Below are 20,161 nucleotides of genomic sequence, written 5' to 3'. Positions count from 1 at the left end.
TTGGTTCTATTTTGCCTCTTTGCTTCATATTTAGTACAAACTTTGCTTTCGAATTGGAGTTCTGTGAACAACATCAACAGGTGCTAGTGCATTTGTGTGTCAACGAAAGACAAATTGCTGACATTACAACTGCATTAACTTACTAATATTTCGAAATAAAATGCACACCTCTGCCGTTTTCTAACAGCGATAACTTTTAACGAGAAATAATAAATATATAAAAAGAAATTAATATTTAAATATATCTACAAAAGTAATACAGTATTAAGATATCTCTCGTTTTTGTCTGATAGTACATGGCATTGGTGATAACTAAAATGTTTGTTTTTACTACGTTACATAAAACAAATATGCAACTTTACGCCCTTGCTCGTAAACGTATGTCTAAAAGATACCTGCATAATTATTCTATGATTTATTGTTGAAAGTCAACGGTATTCTATTTTGTTAACAATAACCACACAAGAATCACAGATTTTATTATCCATCTACTTTAGAGTTGTATCTGAAATTTCAGTATCTCATACGTTTGGAGAAGTATGGATTGATATAAATTGAATTTTCTAAATTAGAAGACCAGTTTACAATAAAGAACTGTTGTCCAAAAACTCAAAAGAACGGGACTAGGAATCTACAGGTAATGTGAAGCACATCTAAGATTGTGTAGCTGGATTCTCTATGCAACTAAATTGACTGATAAGGACGCCACAACGTGTCATAACGTTAAAATGTGTGTGCAGGGGTCATATCAAGCAAACATAAAAAGTTTTACAACTAAAGAATGCACAATTTGTTCAAAAGACCAGTTCCTGGCGCTAATGTGGTATGATATGCGGGTTGTAAGATCAATAATTGTTAAATATAAATAGAAAAAAGTTGATGTTTCAATAATTAAGATAATCAGATATATCGACAGGTACTTTTTGCAATATATCTATTGGCTCACCTCGCAAAGGACATAAGTATGAATACTCCTGTGATCAAAGCAATAAAAACAAGCATTTTGACTAGTCTCAATACCATATTCACATTTGTTATAGTTGAAAAAGATGAAAAATAGCATTGTATATTTTCACAGATGATTTTGTCATTTATGAAATGTAGTTTTGTAGTTTTTGCACTTAGGAAATGGACATGTTGCACAATCTATTTCGAAATATTTCAGGGGTATAGAAAAAATAAACGCAGCTGTATAGTGTATTTTTACTTTAGCATAAGCAAAAGCGTTAAAGGAGAATATATTAATAAGTTATCACACAAAAGAGAAGAACTGAAATTGTTTCCGAATTTTATCATTCAAAACATAAATATTTATCATCATACAAAACATCATTCTGTCTATTCAATGCTCTAATGCATTATGTGCATGCTTAACACACATCTTATATTCAATGCGATATTGCAAAAAAGTGATTGCACAGTTGATATCGTGTTATACAAGTTAGTATTGCCTGCCGGGTTACATATAGTATAGAATGACGTCCTGGTCAGTAGTAAAAGCTATTGCCGGAGGTCCGAAGCAAGTCATTCAATAAATGTTTGGTACTTATCATCAAAAACAAATTCAATATTCTTTCCTTTGATTTGAATTAAGCCAATCAGAATTTAGTGTTGAACTATACCCCATTCAATTGCACAATTATTTATTGTCAATGTCATATTGCACCGATTCTACATACGGGTACATGACCAATGCCAGGAGTATTAGGTGATATTGTTATAATTGAAACACATCTGTTTAGAGATAATCCGTTTAAAAATATATCACTGCTACTTTCCGTGCGTTTAGCTATATTGGATGACTTGCAAAAAGTCCTAAAATTGTTTATACCCGTCTAAACGCTCAAGAATAATAGCATTTAATCCATATGTTCACATTTTTACAAAAGGTTGTTACAAAAATAAATGAGTTGATTTCCACGAGTATCGGAGAATAAAAATAAATATCATATTGTCAATCTTTTCAACAGCCAAACATACCTGATCGCATTAAATTGTAATTCGCACATTTCTTGATTTTTATTTAAAATATACTTAAATCCATATAGTGTCTATTCAATTTTGATCCTTACAGTCAGAAAAATTAGTATAAGCTTTAATTTAATGATCTTTTTTTGAAATTTTAGTATCAAATTTTCAAAGATACTTTCGAATGACGCCATTTCAATCATTTTGTTAATGTTTTGTTTTGTGAATGACGTCAGATGGCGCGTGCAATCTCGACTGAAAATGTTGCACCAATGTTGTTTACAACGCTTTTTTCTCTCTATACAAAAACATAGAGCATGTAAATATGTAAATATAAATTGCCGCACTGAGAGAAAATATTTCTTTAAAATCTACATAGCAGATATTGTAAGCAAAGTTAAACATACATGCCTACATACAGCTGTAATACAAAGACGAACGTAGGGTAATCATGCTGATAACAAGTTACACGGCAACCACGTGATAATAAGTAAACAATGACATTGGTGAAAAAACATTCAAGGTGGACAGATCCATCAATCTGCACAGCAACTAATCATGTTTATATAGTTTCGTGATTGCTTAACTTATAGACCTTTGGTCTCCATCCGTCATAGATCATTTTCTTGACTTTCAAAATTTGAAACCCGGTTAGTTTGAAGGGATCCTCCTTCAGCTCATTTAAGTCAAAGTTTCTAAAGAAACTACCGTCCAGTCGGTTTTCATGACATTTTTCTGCAAAGTTTTCTAGACCACAATGTTTGAAACAATGAGACGTTTCTGTCACTGTGTACTTAAAGAAGTCATCTTGTGTAAGATTGTCTCGAAAAAGATGTTCAGCTTGTTTCATTGTCATCGATACATACTTCGGACCCTCACTTTCGGGTGGTTTTGGATTAAGATTTTCAGGCACAGTTGCTGATGTTGCGGGAGTTTCTGTGACTGATACTGTGACTGGCGTTTCAGAAGGTGGTGCTGGTAATGGTCTACGTTGAGTAGCAGCTCGAAACATGTCTGTTATACGGTCAACTTCTGGATAATCATAATCATGGTTTTCATCGTCAGACTCTGGCAATTGGCCATATTGATATATATCACTGTCTTGGGATGACGCAGAACAGCTATTGCTGTCCGAAAATGTATGATTCTTTCTTGGAGAACCAAGCGCATTGCTGTTATTTGCTAAACTGTTAAACCCATTGTCATTTGCTGTCAAATTTTCACTTTCAGTTGATAAAAGTAGGTGTGGTCTTTCTGGTATTTTGGGTGGCTCATTCTCATGATGGCCTTTCTTCGAGTGCTTATGCTTGAACATGCTTAAAAGCTCTTTATGTACTTTTCTGAATAGTGATTTCTTCTCATGACGGCGCTAAATAGAACAAAAGACATATGTCCTTATTATAATTATACTTAATTTTATTACACTATTTTATAACAAGCGAGTGGTTTTCGTGAGGCAAATGATAACAGGTTTTCTAATAATTGTATTACTGAAAAAAAATATGTGTTGTGCGCATGGGGATAGTAAACTGAATTCACAAAACCGATACACAAAAGAATAATACCTTGTACTTTTTACTAACTTTCTGAAGAATTTCTATAGGAAAAGCGATGTGAAACTATATCATTCGAAGAGACATGTACAAATCACCAAATCAAATAATAACCCTTGTAATTAACAAGAAAGAAAACAACATAGCCAATTAATATAGCAATACATATATATATATATATACTTCTTTCAAGGTAAGAAAAAATCTTTATTTGTAAAGTGAAGAGAAGTCAAGATAAAAAAAAGAGAAACATTTTACAAAAAAAAAAAAAAACGTTCTACAAATACAATCACTTAACTAATAAAACAATTCATTAAAATGTAACTTAACCATGCCTTTTCATGTTCTTGAATATCTGCGTGTGTGATTGGGTGTCTCTCTGAAAGAATACAAGATGAATTAATGTTTTGTTAAGTAGCATTGAAATGAAATCTATATGAAGATCCTTTGGAAGCATAGAATGCAAGATTAAAAGTACTTTTACTATAGGTTATAGTAATAGTTTCATATACTAACAACAGTGTTCCTTCATACAATTAGATTTCAAGTACTTACAAGAAGTAGTTAGTTGAAGTTATCAATGACAAATTGAAAGTTAGCGGTTGTTGCACTTTCTATGACGCTATGGAAGGTCAACCGAATTGCCAATTTTGATATTTGATCTGAATGCGTAATTGCGAGTGATACTGTATTCCATCTTGCGAGTACAATAGGCGATTTATGTCCTTCAAAAATGAAATAAAAAATATGCATACAAAATTGTTTCTTTTGATCAGTCGTCATATTTATAATGTCATTTAATGTCGAACCCCCATGCGATGCTTGTACTAATCCATTGGGGTGGGGTGGAGTGTCTGTGACTCGCTATCCTACTCAATTAAATAATTAATTGAATGCTTCAGCGTCGTTTACATGCAAGCGTTCAGTGTTGGTTGTACACACATACACTATCCTAAAATACGAATTAGAAACTGAATGTATACACAGAGTCCCTACTATGTATTGCAAGAAATAAACCGTCGATTCCCTATGGAAATCACACGAAGAAATGTTACCTTACGATTTCAAAATATCGATCAGAATAGACAGCAGAGGACTATAGGTTGACCCCCGTCTGTCTGTCCGTCTGCAACAAAATGATCCTTTGATTTAAAAAAAAAACAAGCTATTTCACCCGCAAGTATCCTGCGAATGGACGTATAAATGGAAAAGGATAACGAAAGCATTATCGGAAAAGTCGATTAAGTCCTTATTAGTAATTCAGAGTTTACTTCATGGTAAATCAGTCAACAAGATTCAAAAGTAGTACAAAATAGCTGAATGGCCTAATGGTTTAACTACCCGATTCCCCCTTCCTCAGTAATAAAATAAACATGTTATCGTTACAAATACAGCCGTCGTGTTTAGTACCTGTCAAGATTTACCGCTATTTCTCATGTCAGAAATAATTTACATCTGATAGTGATAACGCACACACGCCGGGAATCTGTTCTTGCGGATTTGGTCGTTTTCATTGCTAGGCCTTGCTTAATCCACTTCCGTTTTTTTTAAAAATGGCGTGAGTTGTACCTCGTCTTTGTTTCAGTATGATCGGCAAATTCCGACATTTATATCGAAAGTTGTATGTTATTTAGTAAGTATAAATGTATGAGAAATGATTATGAAATCGGGTAGTCGCGGGTAGGCATTAGATATATTGCCATATTTATGGCCGATACAGAGTTAACAGGCTTTTCATTTGATTTTATCTGGTGACCTAGTTTTTGACCCCACTTGACTCAGATTTAAAGTCACCTATAGATTATCAAGATTAATATTAAGTTTCATTACGATATGGTCATAGATGTGGCCTCTAGAGTGTTAACTTGCTTTTCCTTTGATTTGACTTGGTGATCAAGTTTTTAATCCATCTGACCCAGATTTGAACTGGACCTAAATATCACCAAAAACACATTTTGAAAAAAAAGTTTCATTACTAAATGTTCTAAATATGAAGAAATACTACAAGAGCATAAAAAAGCCAAACTTTTATAAAGAAGTCACTAACAAACAGGCATACAGTCTTTTTACCAAACTCGCAAGCACTTGTACAGTAATTAAGCAAGCGTGCATACAGTCAGGAAATAACACCGAATCTTCTTTCATTTACGGTCATAAACAAATTGGAGAATTTATCAATGATTTTATTTTATTTTACCAAGCTAGTATTGTTTCTTTATCCATGAAACAGTGGAATTTACATGTAGGTCATTCTTCAAGCAAGAAAATAAGTACTTTTGACGCCGACAATGTACAATTTCTGGACAAAATCAGTGATCAATCGAGTTTTTTGCTATAATTCTACCTGTCATCAGACTAACACATTATATACAGAAACAAATCATGTTTAGCTTCCAATAAAATGTAAATATATATATCTTCAAAGCAAATCAGTCACTTTAAAATGCTGTTTTTCAACTTTTAGCTGTCAGTTTATCACTCGCAAGAGGAAGAGGGGAATACAGTCGTTTATAGGGTGTGATAATGGTAGCTGGATTCCTGGTGTTGAATATCATGAATTACAAATATATATATATCATGAATTGTTCTTAGGTAGAAACTGTGATTTTAAATGGAAATCTTAGAAGAAAATATTGAAGTGGGCGTATTTCAAATATTTCCGCCAGTGAAACTTTTGGTAACAATGAAATCTGAGAAGACTGACAAACTGTCAAAAAGGTAAGTATTTCACAATGTTATTGTGGTTTTCATGTATAAAATGTTCAGCTCTAACCAGTTCACACCAGTTTGGCAAGTTCATAAGATAAGTGAATACTAAAGATCAGTTCACGACACAGGATTTCAAGTTGTGACCAGAATTTCCCTGTAAATTTCCATTGTATGTAAGTCTTACCTCAATTATTCATCAAAAGAAAAGTTCATGTATATATAGTGTAAGAGTAACTTAAACAAACATAACAGACCCTTACATCAATCTAGTATATTATGGTTTGATTGAATCTGTTCATGAGGCGTAATGGAATGTGTAACACCCTTCATGCCCCCTAGCACTGGCTTAAGCGGAATTCTGTTAAACATAATTATATTGAATGGACTCCATGATTCCACAGGACCAGATAACAACACTGAATGCAAGTTCGAGAAGACTTTTTACGGCGCCACATTGCACTTAAAGATTGATGTGATGATATTTGATAAAATCTATAAGAAGATCTTTTGGAAGCATTGAATTCAACCGAAAAACATCAATTTAAAAAAAAAGACTATTTTAACATATTCTTTAAAGAAAAACGTTCTTTAATACGTTTGCTAGCTATAAGAGCCATCATTAAAAGTAACAATTACGATTCATACTTAGTGTCTGAAAAACGAATTTCGTTTTCGTTTACCATCTAGCCTTCTTGTGGAAGTTCTAGGCTAGCTAATATAAAAGACATTGTAATTATATGTGTTATATTTGGATAAATGCAACGGAGGCAGTTCATCAACAAATAAGTTACCTGGTAGGGGCGGCGGAGGTTCAAAGATTTCTTCATAGTCACACATCGGTTCATCATCGGTTGAATCTGTAAATAAATAGTTACTTCTGACATTTTTAAAATACAAACTTGTGAGTAACATACATCTCTTTCTTATCCAACACATTAAAACGCACGAAAGTATCTGAAAAGGTTACTTGCCTTGAAAATCATTTGTTATTGCTTCAAACATGTGCTTCCCATTTATAGTTCGCTTGTAGAAATCGGGACTTCTAAGCCAAGTGACATGACATTTGTCCGGTGACATCCAGTATAAACACTTTTCAATGAAGCCAGTTTCAACACAATGCTTGTATTTCTTTGCGATAAAATTTGCCTTTTCTTCTTCCCCATGTAGACTTCTCTCCTGTACCAGTAACACATTCCAAAGTCCGCTAGGTATAAGCACGGTCTTGTAGGTCTTAGACTCCTTGTCCCTCACCCACCCAACAATGACATCAACATCTTCAAATCCGAGAAGTTCTATAGGCCCTTCCACACTAGTAAGCATGGCACTGTTAAGTTCATTGTCCATTAGAATAATGTCTTCTGGATCAACCTCTTGAAAAAGAATCACTTTCGGTAGCATCTTGCAACGAACAAGTTCAAATAAATGATAAAACTTTGTATCATCTACTTCAGTACAGTTGATTCGATCCCTCTCGCTAAAAGAGTAAGATACGTGTCCATCACTGCACTCCAGGTATGTCGTATTATCGTTTGGTAGTTTGAACTTACGTACCAGTTCTAACGTAGTCTTTGCGGGAACAATTACGTTTTTGCCGATGCCGTTTGACGGAAACGCAACCGCGTCTTGAGCAACAGTTATAAAACGAGGCAGTTCACTCAAAACCTAAAATAATAAACAACCACTTTGAAAGCATCCAGGGATTGATTCTGCAGGCATATTAGTGTCAACAATGTAGTCATTTTTTATCGTCAAAGTGGTTTCAATGTTTCACATGAGCACCGGACATTTCATAAATGTAAATAGTACATGTCCAGAAATTAAACATTTTACAATTTCTTTATTTTAGACTTTCTAATTCAGTGACTCACTCCTTGATTCTTATGTACATACTAACTTAATGTGTGTCTTTACACATGCTAACATAAACCATTTATTACGTGACGTTTATTCTATTGTGAACAAGTTTGAGACAATCAACCTCGTTTAGGTACAGATAACAGATTCTTTGTGCTGTCTAGTCCTTTTATGTCAATAAACTTTTATTGTCGTTACTCGTGTTTGCCCTGGACTGTGTGTGGAGTTTCTTATTTTGGTATCAGACTATTAAGGGAAATGTAAGGATGTGTGATTGGTGTTTCACATTTCATTTGTTATCAAGTACACTTAGTCAAACTGAGTCTGCTATTAGTTCCCTTGACTGCGATTCATACGTTCAACAAACAGTAATATACAATAGTACCTAAATTGTAACTTAAATGACTTGCTGGTTTAAGATAAAGATAAAAAATGCGAAAGACCGCCACTAAAATAAACAATAGATATAACTTCCTTTATATAACAACTAAATTATGTTACCTGTGATATCATCGCATATCTTCTCCAGCTTCCAGGCCGGTGCACAAAATTCACTTTACCGCTGTATTTCAATGGAATCAAAAACTTTTCATCTACATATGTATCATGTTCAAGAACGTATTCTGGTCCCTTCTCCTTTTGTACAACATCATTGTCGTAATACTTCAAAATCCTTATATGTCCATACTTCACTTTAAGCTTTGTCTGAAACAACACTTCCGTCTTTCCTGATATTCTTGAACGACAAATGTCAAAATCATCGTCATGTTTCTTCTCTTCGTATATTCTTACCACCATAGGTAATTCATTTGTCTTCAGAATATCTGATATTGTTTGTGTCTTGTCTTCAAATTTCAGATCATCTGCCATCGCGTTTTAATCGAGCAAATGAGCATACCTCGTTCGTGTAGAATATCAGTTTGTTGAACTTCTTCACTACCAAAGATATAGTTTAAATATAGCTAAATATTATCCAATACTTCCTCTTTTAAGATAAAGCGTTTTAACTGTTTATGTTGTAGTGCTCTATGGTTAAAAGGGTAGCTACAGTAGTATACATCTTTACACTCACTATCACACTTCCTGATCAAATCTGCGTAGTTGAGTGTACTTAATTACGAAAGACCCGTGGTGACATTTCAACTTCATTATTTCACGATTTCTGCTTCCTGATTTCACGATTTCCACTTCATGAATTCACGATTTTACGATTTCCACTTCATGAATTCACGATTTCATGAATTCACGAATTCACGATTTCACGAAAAAACTTCACGATTTCTTGATTTCACGATTTCATGATTTCACGATTTCTTGATTTCACGATTTCCACTTCATGAATTCATGATTTCACGATTTCTGCTTCCTGAATTCACGATTTCCACTTCTTGAATTCACGATTTCACGATTTCCACTTCATGAATTCACGATTTCACGAATTCACGATTTCACGAAAAAACTTCACGATTTCTTGATTTCACGATTTCCACTTCATGAATTCACGATTTCACGATTTCTGCTTCCTGAATTCACGATTTCCACTTCACGAATTCACAATTTCACGATTTCCACTTCATGAATTCACGATTTCCACTTCACGAATTCTCGATTTCACAATTTCCACTTCATGAATTCACGAATTCACGATTTCCACTTCACGAATTCACAATTTCACGATTTCCACTTCATGAATTCAAGATTTCCACATCACGAATTCACGATTTCCACGTCACGAATTCACGAATTCACGATTTCAACTTCATGAATTCACGATTTCACGATTTCCACTTCACGAATTCACTATTTTCCACTGCACGAATTCACGATTTCAACTTCATGAATTCACGATTTCAACTTCATGAATTCATGAAGTGGAAATCGTGAATTCAGGAAGCAGAAATCGTGAAATCGTGAATTCATGAAGTGGAAATCGTGAAATCAAGAAATCATGAAATCGTGAAATCAAGAAATCGTGAAGTTTTTTCGTGAAATCGTGAATTCGTGAAATCGTGAATTCATGAAGTGGAAATCGTGAAATCGTGAATTCATGAAGTGGAAATCGTGAAATCAGGAAGCAGAAATCGTGAAATAATGAAGTTGAAATGTCACCACGGGTCTTTCGTAATAACAGGCATTTTTTACTTGTTAGGTTTGAAAATTCTCGTACCGGCGTTTGTTGTAATAAATTCTGTAATTATCGTTTGAACGTACGACGCATGCACTACAAGTTTAAGGAGGTAATAGATAAATACTTCAGGATCTTTAAAGCGTCCTTAAGTACTTTACGCGCAACACATTCAAAATTGTTTTGCATAAGGTTAATGCACTCTTTTTCATGGATTTACATCTGCAGAAGCAAAAGAACTGTGAAAAAGCCCGAGCCCGCATAAAAATAACGAATGATCTGGCCGTTCTCTTTTGAAAGAAGTGAAGAAGAGTTTTACTGTGAAATCATTAATATTCGCGGGGGACTAATTTTCGTTGAATTCGTGGTTGAGTCAATCCACGAAATTTAATCCCAACGAGCAAGTAAAATTCCCATTCAATTTTTGTTCAAAAGTTGAAATCCACGAATTCATTTCCTCACGAAATTACCGTTTTGACCAAAACCACGAAATTTCATGCCCACGAAATTAAATGATCTTACAAACATTTTTCATTAATTATCTGAAGTCTGTTTCATAAAACATTTTTCTTTAAATCATAAGTGCCTTGAACGAACTCGACAGGATGCTAGTGGTTCATGTAATGTGTGATATGTCTAATCCTCGTAATTTTGGAGATAATTTTCATATAACCATATGAAAAACACTGACAAATTTGGCCCATTATGGACCTTACTTAAGGAGCATAGTATTACATGCACCGGTGACGTCATTTGAACTGTCCGTTTTTTTTTTTGTAAGCATCCTTGACCTTTACCGGGACCACCACTCCTTTATTCACCGGTAACCATGTTTTGAGTGTTTTAGAAAATCATTGGGTTATAGTTGCATTTTAACCGATAATGCAATTGGTCAATTTATATAAGTAAAGAAATTAGCTGACATCATTGAAAACCGTGTTTGTTGCAGAATTTCATATAAAATCAACGTGCTTTTGGAACTTTAAACATTTTAGTCTGGAACATTTTAGTCAGGAGACATTGATCTTTTGTGCCACAGAAGGAACAATTATTAAATTCTCTCTGCAGTTGATGCGGTATTTCGTAGCTTACATGATGCTGAAAAATTTTAAAATTAGAATTAATCTACATGAAATGAGACCTAACACTGGTTCCATCTTTCTGTGAAAGAGCTAACTATTGCTTGTTCAATACGTGGAATGATAACATTTCTAAGTAAATCATATTGTGATACTCTAAATTATTAAATTAACAACAAAAATGCAAACAAATAATTATTTAATGCACTCATCCAATATTCGCACTGGAATGACGGTATTGGAAATGTATTTCAGCTACTAGTATGTAATAATGCATAAACACCACACATGTCATAAACTGAATATAGTAAATGTATTTTTTTAACAAAAGAAATTCAGCTGACATTCTGCAGACGCTGGCTTCTGTTACTCGCTGTTCAATTTTTGAATATCCGTTTTTCTGACTTTTAAAAAGTTGAGGTTGTGCAAAGGGTTAAGACCACCTTTCAGTTCATACATTTCAAAGTTTCTGAAAAAGAGGAAGTCTGCACCTGAAAAGTTCATCAGCAAACTTTCCAAGATCACTTTGTCTAAAACATTTTCAAGTTTCAAAAAATGAATATCCGTATAACTGTCATCTGTCCGATTTGTATTTAGTATGTAGTTACTATGTGACCTTGACCTTGCAATGTTGTTTTCATTGGTTGGTTTCCCTTGATACAAGTAAATGTAATGATTCTATTTCTTTTGCTTGTGTTGCAACTGACATAGTCATATTCTACCTTTGAGCATTCCTTGGGTGTTCTTTGGTATAAGTGGTCACACTCTTTTCCATTACATTTCTGCTTTGTGACTCTGAAGCTGCCTCTTGCAAATCTACTTGGAATATGTTTGAATCGGTACGTTGAAGAACAACTTGAAATGGAAAGTTAAACATCTCGTTCTTGTAGTCTGTATAGTGAGTCCAGGTCGACCCCAGTGGAATCTGAGCTCGCAATGGACATTGCTTTGGAACAACAGTTCGAAAATATTTGGTGGTGTAAGCAATATCCGTCGTATACTTTCATGTGATTCACTGGTCGAGCAAACCATTCGTCAGAATATTGGTACATGGTTGTTTTACTCGCTAATGGATGCTATATAATTTTGAAATTTGATTTTGATAAATGCAGACTGCACTCTCATGAAAAAACAATGAATATTTCTGAATTTTTATCTGAATAAATGCAGAATATTTTCCGATTTGTCGTGAAATCCGTTCTTTGCTTATTTCTGAATACTTGCTTAAATTGGCACAATTCAGTACAAATTGTAAAATTCAGTACAATTTTGTACTGGCTGAAAGCCCACAGTTACCTTTATTGTTAATGTTAGTCATTGAATTCCACATCACACTGCCTAGTAACTTACCTACATTCTTGGTTTCATTATTTATCTTTTATCTTTGAATTTGACCTGCCTCAACATTTGTTCAAACTAACAGATGAAGACGCAACTACCTCTGCTAACAACTTGCACCTAAGTTTTGCAAATGACTTCATCATAGAGCAGTTTGCCTCTGGAGTGCTCTTCTTGGTGGCTGTACTATTTAAACTGTGCCGCTATCTGCATGTATCACTGAAACAAATCTGTCTTTAAACAAAAATAATGTTTACCTGGCGGCCAGAGCGGAAAATTACATCATGGACAATGTGGTTACTCAGTACTTACTCAGTACACTTAATATAACATGTAATATGCCCTTTTAATCCCCAAAGATGATAGTGTTATGAAATAATGTTTGTCAAAAGCAATCCTATAAATTTGACTTTTTTTCAAATTATATTTTTAATCAGTGATGTAAGCGACCTTATGATTTTTTCTGAATATTTCTGAAAACTTCTGAAACTTTTCTTTACATATGCTGGACATGTCTGACCATTCAATACCACTTTCAGCATATTTCTTTTATTTTATAACCTCCATAAGTAATCAATATACTTACATCAAGTTATTTTTTGTTGGGAATTAAATAACAATGTTTTGAAAACAATCTACGAGGTATTGTCGTCACTTGGGCGTCGGCGTCGGTGTCGTCCTCGGCGTCGGCGTTGGTTAATTTTTTGTTTAGGACCACCTTTTCTCAAATGCTGTAAGAGCTACAGCTTTGAAACTTTGCACACTTATTTACCATCATTAGGGGACTCTGTAGACCAAGAACCATAACTCTGATATGCATTTTGACAGAATTGTGGCCCTTTTTATACTTAGAAAATTTGAGTTTATTGGTTAATTTTTTTTGTTTAGTTCACCTTTTCTCAAAAACTATAAGAGCCACAGCTTTGAAACTTTGCACACTTGTTTAGCCTCATCAGGGAACAGTGTATATTAACTGCACTTTGTCAGATTTATGACTGTTTTTGTACTTAGAAAATCTGAACTATAACTCTTTTTTTTACATATTGTCCAGCACTTGTAGACGAGTGATGGCACCCGTAGGCGGTGCTCTTGTTTATTTGTCTAGTTCAGTACCATAATGAAATAATTCAGTATTTAAATGTAACAATAATGCATACTTGCATGTTCAGTGAGAGAACCAGCAGACATAATCAGTATTTAGGCCCGATTATAGGCCAATATAATCAAGTTTGTATTTGTATTATTTTCATATTATACCAAATTTATATAGCGCTCTTTTCATGATAAACATGTTCAAAGGCTCTTTACATACAAGGGCGATCACACAGGGCACCATGTAACCAGAACCCACCCAGAGCTATCTGACCAGTGGGGCACAGCAAGAGAAACCCCAAGAACAGAGACAGAATTAACCATACGAAATCTTCCGCCCAGAAAAATTTGAGAAAACCGCCTAAGTTGTAAGGTGGATTCCACTTATTGCAATTCAGGTTTATATAACATGGATTCCGCCTACAAGCAGGAATATGCAGCCAAATATGCAAATTTTCTTAGGCGGGAACCAGTTAAAAATCTGCCTAGCCAATATTTAGCACGGAAGAAAATTCGCCTAAAATTTCCGTCTAGATTATTTATTAGTAGGAAAAAGCTGCCTTAAGGAAATTTTAACAGGAAAAAATTCTGCTTAAGAGAAACCAGTAAGTTAACGGAAGAATTCAGAAAATATAAAGTACAATGCTACGTGTATATAAAAATGTCAATGTCTTAACAATTCATAGCTTTAATTGTAACTTTGAATTTAATTTTTATAATTATTTAAGAAAAATACAAGTACTGATCAAAACGTTTACATGTACAACAATCAAAGTCATGAAAAGTGATGACAAAAATGTATCTTCATTTGACTAGAATAATATGAATTTTGTTAATGGAAAAACATCAAATTTTACTTCTGATTTACAAGTCTTCTGTATTTAACATATACAAAAGCACTTATGTAGCTAATATCATGCTATTCACATAAGTCAGCTATACTCCACATGGTCCAGAATTTCAAAATGTGTCCGCCAAAACTGACCAGTGCTATGTTATTTTCAAATCATGAAATTCACTAAGTCTGCCTATTTTTTTCCGCCTAGGCCGTTAGGCAGAATACTGGTAAGCAGGAAAATCTTTGTTAGACGGATTTTTAGGTGGGTTCCTGTTTATTTTAGACGGAATCTGGTTTAGATTTTAGTACGGGATATCCATTAGATACGGGCCTGTCTGGCTAACTTAGCATAGCTCTTTGCGAAAAGACGGTCTGGTTCCTCACGTGCCTAGTGTGTGTGTGTGTGTGTACTAGCACCAGTCTCTCCTAGGATGAACGGTACTGTGGGAGACACATCTCAGACATTTCTAGTGCCTGGGTGTAGTTGACCATGACCGCTATTGAAAATATAATACCTTTGTTTATAATGTGGCTGCCACCATTAAGTGCATTAAGGAAAGATATGACTCTTCTGAAGGTAGGTTTTTATTAATAGTTACACTGTTGAAGTCTATGTATGAGAAAACGACAGTGGAGGTTGTGCTTCAAAAGGCGTCTTGACTGACTGTACCATATAATAATGATCATGGTCATATCACACACCTGTATCGGATTGTCTTCACTTGTTAAAAAATGTAATGAATTGTGAAATAATGCATATGCATATTCTTTTGTTATAAAAATATTTTTGAAATTGCAAGTTCAGAAAAATTCATAACCTGAAACATTTTTAATTTATTTCTGATACACATTTCAGTACGAGTTTAGAAGAAAAAAGGTCATCTTTCAGGAATATTCCGGTAAAAGTTCAGAGAAAACATCTTCTGAAACATCTGTATTCATTTCTGAATCTTTCAGAAACATTCAGTAAAAGTTCAGAAAATAACATATTCTGAAACTATCTGAATTAATTTCTGAATCTTTCAGGTACATTTCAGTACAAATTCAGAAAAGTTCAGAACATTAACTCTCTGTTAAGAAAGATTCAGACTGCTAAAAATTGTTCAGACAGGGTTCAGTTTCATGTCAGAAATGTTCAGACATGTTTCAGAAATATTCAGAAAAATGATTTTATGATGATAGGCGCCGTGTTGTTGTTTTTTTGTAGTGTTTTGCATCAGGAATTTCTCTGACAGTATCTAGACCTATTATCATTTGTCAGTGCGTTAGTTATTTTTCTTCTGTGATTGAATATATAGATTATTAAACTATCTTATACTTTGATAATTTGACAATACATTTCTTGGAATTCTGTATGTTTGGATTTCTTTTAGCTTTTTATCGTGACCAAACACAACGAAGAAGAATGGCTTCTAAATAATGATCACAATGAAATTCATCTTGAGGTTTTGATTCAAAATTCATTGTGTGAAATATTAGTATAATGTTAATATGTAGATCTACAACAAAGACATAAAAGAAATAAGGCATATCAATTGGTGAACATAAAGGCAATATCAATATAATATGTACAGCAATGATTGGTGACGATAAAAGGTATTATTACATACTCAATTATACATTCCGTTAAGTTACAGTGGAACCTGAAACGTCAATGTTTTTTCAATATTGACGTTCCAGTTTCATATCGGGTGCGTGACGTCATTTGTGACGTCAGTTTCATGCATGTCGTCACGTTCAAAAGTTCTTTAACGACCATATTTTCAGTTTTACTCAGGCTAAAGAACAAATTTATATCATTTTTATAATAATTACAAGTGTAGTATATGTATGTAATAAAAAGATTATTAGATTTGCATCGAGAAATATGAACTCGTTCTTTCGCGGAATAATATTGCGCTCCTAAAGTCGCGCATAATTTCCGCTGCAGAACTCGTGCATATTTCTCGATACAAATCTAATAACCTATAAATATCAAGAAATCTGTACAGCAATGATTTGAAAGAAAATAGCATATTAATTGGTGATCATAAAAGGCAATTTCATGATAATCTGTACAGCAATGATTTGAAAAAATAGCATATTAACTGGTGATCATAAAAAGCAAAATCAAGAAATATGTACATCAATATAATCTGTACAGCAATGATTTGAAAGAAATAAGGCACCTTAATAGGTGACCATAAAAGGCAATATACAATATAGTCTGTACAGCAATGATTTGAAAGAATTCAGGAATATTAATGAGTGAATACTAATGGCCACTTGAACAAAATACACTTAAAAGATGAGATCATTAAATTTTCATTTACTAACAATGATATTTCCTAGTTAGGAAGTCACTGTATAGGAACTAAATTGCGGATCTATCTATTTTAGGAGTATTCTGGTAAACACCTAGGTTCTTTACTGTTTCGTTTGAACACTTTCACTTTCTTTTTTTATACTGAATTACGATTTTACTATTTGTGAAAATGTTCACATGAAACTTTATAAAAGAACCCCGATGTCAGCTCTAATACCCTTAATTTAGTTAATTAGGAGGATATACACTTTATGACAGAGATGTTGAAATATTTGCTAAAAGTTATAACTGATAAGCATGTAATTGTTTATTAAACTTACTGATGTTGATTCTCACAGATTTTTCCAATTTGGCAGGACATATCTAAGTGTTTGTATTGTTGTTGTTAGTATTTGTGCGTGTGCTTATGCGTGTGCGTGCAAGGTGTATTTTTAATTAGGCTACGGGTACCTTTTGAATTATGTAGAAGGATAAACATGTAATTTGTTAGCCTATGTTAATAATAATTCAAATCATTTCAAACTAAGCAAAAAAAAAAAAATCATAATGGATGATGTGTAATTATGTTAAATTTAACTGTAAACATAATGCAATCGAAATTCTAGTACCTCTTTTTTGTGACATGCCATTAATTCATGTTAAACATCTGTCAAAATTTAATGTTAAGGTAGAGTGTTGTAAAATAATATATGAAAACGGTATTAAATATCCTTAGACATCTAAAGAGGCAATCAATTCAGAATCATTATAACGTGTTACACCTAATTACCATATGAGCCGTGCCATGAGAAAATCAACATAGTGACTATGCGACCAGCATGGATCCAGACCAGCCTGCGCATCCGCACAGTCTGGTCAGGGTCCATGCTGTTCGCTTTTAAAGCCTTCTGCAATTAGAGAAACCGTAAGCGAACAGCGTGGATCCTGACCAGACTGCGCAGGCTGGTCTGGATCCATGCTGGTCGCAAACCCACTATGTTGGTTTTCTCAAGGCACGGCTCATAAAGATGCATTTATGCAGAAGTTTTGAGATATCAATTTCAATCCCTCTATTATCTAAGTGATTTGCGCGGTATCGCATTACAAGTAGAAAGCAAGTTATGTTAATTTATATCAGTCACACTATATTTATTTTTCATAAAGATATGTGTTTTAAAACAAAATCCCTGACACCTAACATGTAGTTTGTATGGTGGCTGATTTCTGCCATCTCGTTCTGGCGTGTTGGCGCGTTTGCAGAGCGCCAAGACGCCAACACGCCAGGACGACAATTATACGCAACAAGACGACAAAATCCATATTTGTCGTTTTGGCGCGTTCATTTGACGTCTTGGCGAGTTGAGCGTTGGCGTTTGCAGGGCGCAAAGACGCCAACACGCCAGGACGACAATTATACGCGCCAAGACGACAAAATTCATATTTGTCGTTTTGGCGCGTTCATTTGTCGTCTTGGCGTGTTGGCGTCTTGGCGCCCCCGCCCCTGCCAACGCGCCAACACGACAAGACGACAAATGAACGCGCCAAAACGACAAATATGGATTTTGTCGTCACTGCGCGTTCATTTGTCGTCTTGGCGTCTTGGCGTCTTGGCGCCCCCGCCAACACGCCAAGACGACAAATGAACGCTCCAAAACGACAAATACGGATTTTGTCGTCTTGGCGCTTATTATTGTCGTCCTGGCGTGTTGGCGTCTTGGCGCCCTGCAAACGCCGACGCGCCAATCTTATTAACTATCACAACATCAGTCTTTATGGCAGCCGTAAGAAATCTCTCCGTACGTGATGGCAGTGTAGGTACATTGTCTGGCCCCCATTTGGAACAGTGGCGTCCAAACACTCATATTCTTAAATGGCATAATGCTAGGGTTCTACCTCTCATTAACAGACTGAGTCAAACCGAGTATGCTATTATTATACGAATTTTCATATAGGTTTCATATATAAAACTAATTAGTTATGTCTGATATATTTTGTATTGATCGAACACATTATCAAATTTAGAAAATTGAAAAATATTTTAACGTACAGTTGGGATTCTGCTTAATTTGAGTCATTCACTTTAAATGTTGCTGTCTTCTTTACTTTTAGTGATTCAGTCATTAAAAATAATTTATGGTGTGGTATTTTCTGTCGAGGGTTTACTTTGTGTTTGCTTTGTTTGAAATTCTCGTTGCGGATTTACATTTAGATTATTCAAACAATATCTGTTAACTTCCTTGTTATGACAACGTTTTGATGATACACGGCTATAAATCGATCCGTTTTCTATGGTGTATAATTTCTGCCAACGTCGTCTTTTCTTTCTGTCGTCTTTTCGCCCGGGAAAAGGCGGTGTTTGTTTTATCATCACTTTACGTTTTTTCGCCCGAGAAACACAAAAAAGACGACGTTTCACGGCGGAATAACAAAATACTGACAGATACTACGAGCCATTGACGGCGCGTAGCATTTGTCGTCTGTCCGTTGTTTCGTGGACGAAACAACAAAAGGATGACAAATGACAAAAAGGCATCCTTTCGTTGTTTCGCCTTCCGGTACCCAGGCGCATAAGATTAGAATTTATTGTTTATTATAGTAATGGCGGCGTCCGTCTACACTTTTCTTCAAACGATAACTCCTCTGAAACTGTTCGGTGGGAGTAAATGAAATTTGGCTGGGATGTTCTTTGGGTAGTCGTCTTCCAAAGTTGTTCAAAAAGTCCATTTCATGCAGAATTGTGGTTGCCATGATGGCAAAATATAACTTCTTTTACAAAACTACTAAGCTCAGAGATAAATTTTGGCATGTAGAATTGTCTAATGGTCCTTTACCAAGATTATTCAAATAATGTCCATTCGGTCAAAATTGACTCCGGCTCGGGGTTTAGTTATTTTACTTACATACAAAAAAATTTCAAAATATTCTTGTCTAAACACATAATATCTCATGCGTAGCTATTTGGCATGTTACATTTTGTAGTTGTCCTCTACGACGTTTGATCAAATCATGCCCCTGTGATCAAAATTGACATCACCCTGGGGTTCACTTGTTTTACACAGACACAGGGCAAGGAATGTCTTTTATATGAAAGCGATCCTCATGGATTTTTATTAACAAACAAGAAACGTGGATATTCCCCGAAAACCAGGTTTTCAATTGCATCACGCCAACAGGTTCTTTAAAGACAATGGTCATATTCTATTATACATATATCTTTTATTATAACAATGATCATATTTTTCTATTTTTAGTTACCCAATGGCATTAAAATAAAAATTTAAAAAAAAAACGAAAAAAAGTTTTTTGAATCTCAGTGAGATT

General features: G+C 34.5%; 1 protein-coding gene across 1 annotated transcript; it reads right to left on the bottom strand.

Moving 5' to 3' along the window:
• Positions 1-1,191: 1,191 nt before the first annotated feature.
• Positions 1,192-9,141, bottom strand: LOC123524709 (uncharacterized). Its single transcript, XM_045303120.2, has 5 exons — positions 8,586-9,141; positions 7,202-7,892; positions 7,022-7,087; positions 3,857-3,900; positions 1,192-3,337 (listed from the first exon to the last, which is right to left on the bottom strand). The coding sequence occupies exons 1-5, from the start codon at positions 8,952-8,954 to the stop codon at positions 2,531-2,533; spliced, it is 1,977 nt and encodes a 658-aa protein (XP_045159055.2). The 5' UTR covers positions 8,955-9,141; the 3' UTR covers positions 1,192-2,530.
• Positions 9,142-20,161: the final 11,020 nt, after the last annotated feature.

The sequence above is a fragment of the Mercenaria mercenaria genome, chromosome 3 (genome assembly GCF_021730395.1).
Source record: "Mercenaria mercenaria strain notata chromosome 3, MADL_Memer_1, whole genome shotgun sequence".
In the NCBI taxonomy this organism is placed as follows: domain Eukaryota; kingdom Metazoa; phylum Mollusca; class Bivalvia; order Venerida; family Veneridae; genus Mercenaria; species Mercenaria mercenaria.
Note: the sequence above shows the minus strand (reverse complement) of the source record. Positions and strands in the feature narration are given on the sequence as shown.

Coding starts and splice junctions, on each gene's coding strand:
- LOC123524709 (XM_045303120.2), bottom strand. CDS start 8,954: ATGGCAGATGATCTGAAATTTGAAGACAAGACACAAACAATATCAGAT. Junction 7,893..8,585: donor GATATGCGATGATATCACAG/GTAACATAATTT, acceptor TTATTATTTTAG/GTTTTGAGTGAACTGCCTCG. Junction 3,901..7,021: donor ACCTCCGCCGCCCCTACCAG/GTAACTTATTTG, acceptor GTATTCTTTCAG/AGAGACACCCAATCACACAC.